The sequence below is a fragment of the Trichechus manatus genome, unplaced genomic scaffold, assembly GCF_000243295.1.
Source record: "Trichechus manatus latirostris isolate Lorelei unplaced genomic scaffold, TriManLat1.0 scaffold00018, whole genome shotgun sequence".
In the NCBI taxonomy this organism is placed as follows: domain Eukaryota; kingdom Metazoa; phylum Chordata; class Mammalia; order Sirenia; family Trichechidae; genus Trichechus; species Trichechus manatus.
Genome location: NW_004443954.1, coordinates 10,224,775 through 10,233,856, shown reverse-complemented (window position 1 = coordinate 10,233,856; position 9,082 = coordinate 10,224,775). Strand labels below are relative to the sequence as shown.

At 38.2% G+C, this 9,082-nt stretch overlaps 1 protein-coding gene and 1 long non-coding RNA gene across 6 annotated transcripts in view; one reads left to right on the top strand and one right to left on the bottom strand.

The window, feature by feature from the left end:
- The window catches only part of CPA6 (carboxypeptidase A6), a 384,439-nt gene that overhangs the window by 102,569 nt on the left and 272,788 nt on the right, over positions 1 to 9,082 (bottom strand). The window contains exons 4-6 of the mRNA XM_004372540.2: positions 6,992 to 7,106; positions 4,936 to 5,037; positions 2,126 to 2,230 (exon numbers count right to left, since the gene is read on the bottom strand). Coding sequence (XP_004372597.1) covers positions 2,126 to 2,230; positions 4,936 to 5,037; positions 6,992 to 7,106 — 322 coding nt within the window. The remainder of the gene's footprint in view (positions 1 to 2,125; positions 2,231 to 4,935; positions 5,038 to 6,991; positions 7,107 to 9,082) is intronic.
- LOC111819773 (uncharacterized) overlaps positions 1 to 9,082 on the top strand; it is a 207,752-nt gene that overhangs the window by 175,577 nt on the left and 23,093 nt on the right. For 4 of the 5 annotated variants that reach the window (XR_002823346.1, XR_002823342.1, XR_002823344.1 and 1 more), the window contains one exon: positions 199 to 592. The exons of the other annotated variant lie outside the window; for it this stretch is intronic. This is a non-coding gene — a long non-coding RNA (uncharacterized LOC111819773). Of the gene's footprint in view, positions 1 to 198; positions 593 to 9,082 lie in introns of those variants that run through there. 5 annotated transcript variants of the gene reach the window in all.

Genomic DNA, 9,082 nt, shown 5'->3' with positions numbered 1-9,082 from the left:
CTTCATCTTAATCATCTTGCTTTTTGCTCCAAGCTCAGGTTATAGGGCTGCTATACAGTATAGGTTGTACACTGCAAAAATCCAGATGGTGCCACTCACATCCTATGAGATAATTTTATATAAGTTATCTCTAGGAAATCTTTCCACATCACTACCACATTATTCCCATTCATTAACAAATATCTGAACACCTTCTAGGTGCTGGGGGTTTGCCAGTGAATGACACACAGAGTCTCTGTCCTTGGAGTTGGTGCAGGAAGAGACAGATGATAACCACATGAACATTTCAGGTAAATTTAGGTGTTAAAAAGAAGTTGCTCATGCGGAGGGTGAGGTGAAATTTTAGCTGGCGTGTTTGGGAGATACATTCTTAAGTCTTCACTTCAGTAATACACAGGACCATATTCTATAAACAATAGATGTGCAGTACTTAGCCATTTTTTATTTTCATTTGTTTTGAACTTGAAACATGTTGTTATATATGCACTGGATATTTAGTACAAGGTAATGTTGTTGTGTTGGGTGCCGTCAATTCCAATTCCAACTCGTAGTGACCCCATATGACAGAGTAGAACTGCTCCATAGGGTTTTCTTGGCTGTAATATTTATGGAGGAGCCTGTTGGTGCAGTGGTTAAAGTGCTCGGCTGCTAACCAAAAGGTCGGTGGTTCGAACCCACCCGCTGCTCTGTGGGAGAAAGATGTGGCAGTTCTACTCTATAGGGCCACTGTGAGTTGGAATCAACTTGATGGCAGTGGGTTCGGTTTTGGTTTTAATCTTTATGGAAGCAGATCACCAGGTCTTTCTCCCATAGAGCCAACTGGTTGGGTTTGAATTGCCAATTTTTGGTTAGCAGCAGAGTGCTTAACTGTTGCACCACCAGGGCTCCTTACCTACAAGGTAGTAGAGTTAGCCAATTCTAACTAGGTTTTGCATTTGTTCTAGCAAGATGAAATGGTATTTTAACAGAATATAAATTATTCAATATACTGACGGGGAATAGTTTGAAAATTTTGCTATATAATATTTATAAAATTAAGGATTCTTTTAAATTAAGGATTCTTTTGTGGGTTTGGCAGTGACAGAGAGGCAGATTTGGCAAATTTAATACATTCTTGACATTTTTTAATACATTCTTGACATTTGTGAAGGGTATTTCCCAAGACCTGGCAGAGTCCTCAAAATCACAAATCCCACTAGGACATAATTTCTTCATAAAACACAGTAAAGTATAATTGAAATATTTAAATATCCTTAATGGTTCTCTATAAGTACAGTGTTAAAGAAACTTATAATGTTATTTTTCTGGTTAAGAATCTTCATTTCTTTTGTCTCCTTCATTTTCATTACCAGTACTAGTTTTTCTTTTTAAGGGTTCTTTTTCTTTAAGAAGCCAAGGTTAAAAAAATCATGAGTTACTGCATTCTTGATGAATAATAAGGAAATATTAAATATCAGAACATACTGTGAAGTCATGCCACGAGGCTGGCTCACTCTCAGTAGGGACCCACTCCATACACTAGCCTCAGAGGGCTCATGAGTCACATGAAGCTTTCAGAAAATGAGAAGTCACTGAATCGGCAACCATTAGGGTCACTGAAAAATAACTGAAACTGAGGATGATAAATCCACAGATACTGAAGGTCTCTGGTATTCTAAATTACAGATCCATATCAGGAGGGCACAATGCAATCACTTGCACATCTTGTTATTGTCAGCATATAATGAGATCATTTTCCGGAGAAAGCTAAGAGATGTAGGACTTTCTGAGCTGAATATCATGTAAAAAAATGCTCTGGAATATCACAATTCAGATTTTTAGCCTTTAATGCCTAACAGCCACTATGGTTGCCTCCTAATTTGTCACAAATTCATAAAGGCTCTTCAGATTCTCTCCCTTTAATGAGAGTTGGTCATTCTTATCTCCAAGGGCAGAAGGGAGGACAAACTGAGCCCAGGATTTGAGAGGTCTTTACTTACATGAAAGCAACTCACATAATCCAGGTGTTATCATTCAATCAGATATCGCTCGCTTCACATTCCCACCTTTGTTCCTCGAGCAGAATAAAAACACATGGGAAGCTCTGACTAGCTGAAATGGACATTGTGTAAAGGGTTTAACTTACTTCTTTTACAAACCATTGACAAAAGGCAGGACTGATCCATTCTCTTGCATGAATACCACAGTCTATCCAGACAGCTCTTTTGTAAGCTCGAGATCTTCTGCCCAACTGAAAATGAGAGTATTCATAGTAATCAACTGAAGCTTTTATTTTGGATTCACTGCCTAGTGTAATTCAATAAGCTGTCAGTATAATTCTTCCCTATAGTTTGGTTCATTGGGTGGTAACCCATAAAAAAGACAAAGAGATTTCTTATCTCCTTGGGAGTCCCAGGTTTGTTTATGCAGGAACAAAAATTTGTTTCCCAAATTACAAATCTAAGAACCAGAAAATACGCAAGGAAAAGGGAAATCCTTAAAATAGGTTTGCTTCTCCAATTAAAAATGTAACTGTTAAGTAAAAAGCTAAAATATCTATCATCTTCCTCTCTCCCTCCTAAGGAAGCAGATGTCTTAAAGAAATAGCTATTTTCTTTATTATAGCACAAAATGGGAATATAAAATAATATCCCAAGATTGGTAGATTCAAGTGACAGATTTTTCTTTACAAATCCTACAAAATAAATATTACTTACAATCTAGTTTCAAACCCAGTAATCAATAAAACCCAGTAATCAATAGGTAAGGAGCCCTGATGGTGTGTGGTTAAAGTCGCTCGGTTGCTAACCAAAAGGTTGACGATTTGAACCCAGCAGCCAGTCCCAAGTTGGAACCGACTCAATGGCAGTGGGTTTGGTTTGGTTTGGAATCAGTAGGTAGCTCGTGACATTATATTCATAGGAGACCTAGTTTTCATTCATTCATTAGTTCATTCAACTAATATTTCAGGACATTCTTTTTTATTGTGGTAAAATATATATAACATTTGCCATTTTAACCATTTTTAAGTGTAAACTCAGTGACATTACTTACATTCATTATGTTGTGCAACCATTACTATTATTTATTTTCAAATGTTTTCACGCCCATTGGCAGAAATTTAGTACTCTTTAAATAACAACTCCCCATTTCTCCCTCCTCCCCAACCCCTGGTAACCACTAATAAACTTTGGTCTCTATGCATTTATCTATTCTAGATACTTCATGTAAGTGGGGCCATCAGTATTTGTCAAGACATCCTTTTTAATGTCAGATATTGTGCTTGTCACTGGAGATTCAAAACTGAAAAGACAAGAAACATATGCTAGTGGGGAGGACAGACATGCAATTGATCAATAAATCAACCGATCATTATGATATGAATGTGCCTAAGTAACCATGGGAACATAGGAGTTGCATGTCTATTTCCTGGGGAGTAAGAGAAGGCACCTCAGAAGAGGAGCACTTGAATACTTGAGCAAGACTTGAAGCTTGCCTGGCAGACAAGTTGGAGGAAGGCATTTCAAGCTTGGAAGGGCATTTGAATACACTATATTTGATGAACTGCTTCTAAAATAATGAGGAAGGAATGACAGATGAAGCTGGATCAGAGGCAGAGGACACATGAAGTCCTTGGATACCATGAAAAAGAGAAAAGACTTTATCTTGTATCTGATGGGGAGGCTATGTGTGTACATGTGCTCCAGCTCACACTGACAGTAATGTGTAGGATGGATTAGGCGATCAGAGGGCAGGGCTTGAAAGGAAGTTCAGTACATGGCTATTGTAATGGTCTTGGGAGAATGGATGCAGAGGTAAATTAGGGTAATAGCAGTGGGGACAATAGGTTGGGGGCAGATTCCAAAGATATTTAGAAGAAATAACTGTCAGTTTTGGTGGTAGGTTTAATGTAAGACGTTAGAATAAAGGAGAGGAATTTAGGACGAAGCTCATGTTTCTGAACTTATAGGACAGTGGTGGCCATTTACTGATATGAGGGGAAGTTATCAGGATTTGGAGTGAAGGATAATTTCTGTTGAATATGTTGAATCTGAGGAGCTTTTGTGAAAATCCAGGTGAGAATGTCAAGTGGGCAATGATGTACTCCACTGGATAAAAAGGTCTGGGATGATTGTTGAAGCCATGGGGTAGATATGCCCACCTAGAAAGGATTTGTGGAGTGAGAGTTGAGGATAGAGTTCTGGGGATTACTTGTCACAACCCAAGGAAAGAACATCATATCTGGTAAAGTGGAGGGCCAGTGAAAGAGGGAAACCCTCCGTGAAGTGGATTGACACAATGGACTCTAACATATCAGCGGTCATGAAGATGGTGCAGGACCAGTAAATGTTTCATTCTGTTAACATAAGGTCGCCATGTGTCAGAGAAAACTCGGAGGCAACTAAAAACAACCAAAGGGAAGAACAAGAGGAGAGGAGCCAGCAACTGAGAGCTGAGGGAGTGGTCAGAGGGAGAGAGGAGAACCAACTCAGAGTCGTAACTGACAACGGCAAGTGTTATGGGGGCAAAAACCAGTGAGTCGAGGAAGCAGAGACAGTAAATGTAGGTGAATGTTTTTAGAAGCTTGGCTGAGAAGGGATGGAGAGCGGTAGGTCTATAGCTGGAAAAGAATGCAGCATCAAAGATGGGTAATTGTACACAGCTTCTAGCACGTTCATATAGTTCTGCATTGGTTCATTCTAAGTAACACTCACTTATACATAATTTTGAAGGCCACTAATTGTTTAAGCGCATCAATTACTCTGAAAATGTTAGAAGCATGGCTCAAAAACCTGAGCGTAAACTTGCCTTAAATTATCAAATGATATTAATTACCAAATGATATTAAATATGAGACTCTATGCAAGACCATTTCATTTCTTTTCCTAATAAGTCAAAGTTGAAGAAAATGAATGGTAAATATTTTTTATTTAGCTAACAATTTCTTATTCTTACCTTTAAAACAAAAAGAGATCTTCCCTCATATGATTTTCCAATAGAGAACATGTGAATGAGGCCTGAATGGGTTTTATTCAGATGATGCATCCAGCTTTGAATCTAAAAGCAAATGAATAAGAACCATGTCAGACTCTCTCACTGTGATGGAGCTTTTAGAGAACAAAAGGGAACAAAATGACAATAGTAGGTCTCAGCCCTCAAAGGGCATATATAGAACACAGAATCTAACACAAACCAATTTTGTGTTTTTATTTCCTTTGGGATACTTAAACTTGTTATTTTATTTTCTGCTTTTACCAATAGTAGCTTCATCACTTTATATTCTTCCCTCTTTAACCCATACCTTTTCATATACCATACAGTGATCATATACCATTAATATCTTGATGGCAGAGTTTTATGGAAAATTGTGTTCTGGGTTTCTTTTGAAAATCAAATTCTATTTTCATCCCCACCCCCCAAGATTTAATGTAATAAATCAGCTTTAGGAAAAGCAGCAAAACTACTTGAAAGTGTTTATTAAAGACCTATATATTGTAATTTGCCACCGAAAAGAAGATGCTAAGAAAAAGGCATTATCTTTTGCATTTAAGATTATTATACTGAGCCACATGTCAGAGAGCATGCTCTTTGAATAATTTCTTCAGTAATAGTGATAACTTTGCATTGATCCATTTATACACACTTATCTGTCATCAGGAGAAAGTGTATTTGAGATGGATGAAGAAGGCACTTAGAAAGATCGGTGACATTTCTGACTTAAAAGCCCTATAAAGGAGTAAGAAAGTCACACAAAAGTGTCCCACTGTTCTATGATGCGAAAGAAAAGGTCTGTGCTGACAAAATGTCTCGGAAAGTGCCTATAAACATGTATATATATAATTTAATTTTATTTTATTTTAGAGCATGTTAATAGCATTTCCATGTGCCAGGTTATTTGAAACCTTTCCATTGCTTCTAATTTCAAGCTTCTAAAAAATATGTTGAGATATGAAATATTTGGAAATAATTTTGAAAGGAAAGTCATTAGGAACAGAACCAAATTATTCTTAAGACTATAACAGGATCTCATTAATTCTATGTCTGGCATTCCTTTGTTCAATTAATTCAGAGGAAGGCTGGTCCATCTATCGGTAAATGTATGCATTCATTCATTTATTCATTCTGTCCACAACTCTCTATTGGGACATCTCTATTTGCTCACCCCTGGGGATATAGTGGTGAACAAGGAAGATATGGCCCGTCCTCATGGAACTTGCAGCTTATTGGGAGAGAAAGGCATTAATTAATAATCACACAATTAAGAATGGTGATAAATATCATATCTATGTGCTGTGGGACCATGTAATAGTCCAGGGTGGTGGAAAGCCGACAGGGGTCCCACCTAGTCTGGGAAATTAGAAACCAGGTACTCTCTTGCTTATGCTGAGATCATAATAAAACTAGTTTTTGTCCAGGTGAACAGTAAACAACATGGTGGTGGGGATGGGCTTGCTGTGAGTTTTCCAGGTAGAATAAATAGGCCTTGAGGTTCCACAAATGAGGTCTGGCATTTGGAAAGTCTCAGCTTTGCAGCAAGTGTAAGGGCAAGCATCAAAGTTCACTTCTCGTCCTCAATCCTTTCATTTCACTTCCCATGTCCTTTATAGTGGGGGCCCATTAAAACCTGTTTCTAAAACCTGTTTCCGTCAATTCCGATTCACAGCGACGTTACAGGACAGAGTAGAACTGTCCCATGGGGTTTCCAAGGAGGGGCTGGTGGATTCGAACTGCCAACCTTTTGGTTAGCAGCCAATCTCTTAACCACTGCACTACCAGGGCTCCATAGTAGAGGCAGAATAGGTGAAATTCAAATTATTTTGCTACTTCTTATATAGCAGTAAAAGGCTTAATGGAAGAAGAGGTGATTGAACTGAGGTGCCCACGCAGGATAAGGTCTATATGTATTTTTCACACAGCCCCTGTCTCTATCTTTATACCTCTCCCAATCCTTATAACTAAATGATAAATATGTGCTTGTAAAAAAGCAGTAAAAGCTTCTTTGATTACATACTTCTTCTAAGGAGTGATAAACTTCATAATTATATCCAGGAGCAGATCTTCGATTTCTCTGGGTTTGCAAGCTGCTTCCCTTTTCCAGTGCTTTCTGAAGATCTTCTATGAGGATGCTGGGTATGAAACGATAAACAATGAAAAGTAAATTGAGATAATATAAAAATCAGGTAATAATCAAAAGAAAATCATGCATCTATGAAAAGAAGGGCAGCTAAGATCAACATTTCTAAAAATACCAAATGTTGGAAACATGTTATTTTTAAAGAAATGAAAACTGTTCAATAAATGGTGTCATGAATTAAAAATGTGAACTTACTATAAGCAGATGTCCCCAAATTATAATAGTAGTAGTAATAATTACCATCAGTTGAGCATTTACAACAACCAAACGATGGCTACACACACTTACATTTACTGAATTTACTATGTGCCAGGCACGGTGCCCTGTATTTTACACATATGCTCTTGGTTTCTATTGTTATTTCCATTTTACAGGTGGGGAAACTGAGCCTCCAAAGGGTTAAGAACTCACCAGTGGCGTCATTATGGTTGCTGTCACTTCCCCCCCTCAATGCTAATTACCATAATATTGTAGCTAAAACACCAGAAAATCTGACAAAATCAGTGACTATAAAAAACCAGCAGCAACGAAAGTAACAGCACGTGCTTGTAGCGTGTGCAGATGAAACCATGTGATGAGAAGCATCATTGTAATTGGGTAGTAATTATAGCTCTGATAGGAGAGCCTTAGAAGGTTCAAAAAGTAAATTAGCATAGAGTTCTAGCCTTGTTGGTATACTGATACATGTAAGCTGAGCTTACAGAAAAAAAATTTTGTAGTTACAACTAACCACAGGGATATTTTTATAAAAAATAAATTTCTGCTGAAACACTGCACAAAAATTTTATAGACAGTTCTTTTGGTGTCATGCCCTCTGACAGTGTCACAAGTTGTGGTCCACACCCCCCGCACCCACCCCCACCGACACCACTGAATGGCACCCTGTTAGTGAGTAGCAGAGCCAGAACTTGAACTCAGAATGAGGATCCAAATTAAAATCTTGAGACTTCAAATCCAGTGTGATGATATAATGAAAACTGAGCATAGCCTGTAACGAAAACTTCTTTCACCTCTCCACAACCTCCTTTATTGCTGCTTCTATCTGCTCACATCCCTTTCATCACTGGGAGGCTGTTCTCAGGACATCACCCAGCATACCTAACTCAAGACTCTGAGAGGCAAGGTAAAGGAGAGAGAAGCTAATGAAGAAATACCCAAAACTGGAAAAAGCCATTTAGCTGCCTGCCAATATCAAGGCGGTCTAGAGAAGCTAGGCTCAGCTTATCAAAGTCAATGCATTTGGAAAGTGGAGGCTGAGGCTAGGGTGGGGGATTCCAATGTTTGGAACCAGCTCCAGATGTTTTCAATGTTCCCTCTGAGCTGGCTATAGGCCTGTTTTCCCAATACTCAGTATAACTAGAGCAGCCATGAAGTAACAAGGCACTTCCTCTGTTTAGAATATGTAAAGACATCAGAAAACCCCTTCGTGATTTTTATGGGCCTGGCAGGTAAACAGCTTTGCTTTCATACTTTTATCTCTGCCCCTCCCCCCAAAAAAAACCCCAAAACAAAAAAATACTGGCGCTTAATGGCTTAAGTGCTATTAAAAGAACATGTAATGGTATCTTTTAATGACTTGAAGGCTGATCTATGATCTATATAGGCCACTTAAATTTTTTAAAATTATTTTGAATTACCTGAGTAAATGCTTTTGGTTAATGAAGGACGTAGATTTCCTTCGGGTCATGCTGGGTGTGGGACACTCCTTTTGAGTGATTCATTCGTTATTTATCTAGTGCCCACAGTGAACAGAATCCTTAATCAGGAACTGATCATCTCCTTACTGTTCTTCACCCTTCAGTTTTCAACTTTAAAACTGGAAACATTTTAGAAATCCAGACACGGTAGGGTGGTATAGAATGGGTAAATTCACCTGGAGCTTTAGGTGTTCAGCCTGAACACTGTTGGATATCAGTGTTTCCTTTTTTCCCTCTAGAAATAAGTTACAGATGAAATTAGACTTGTACG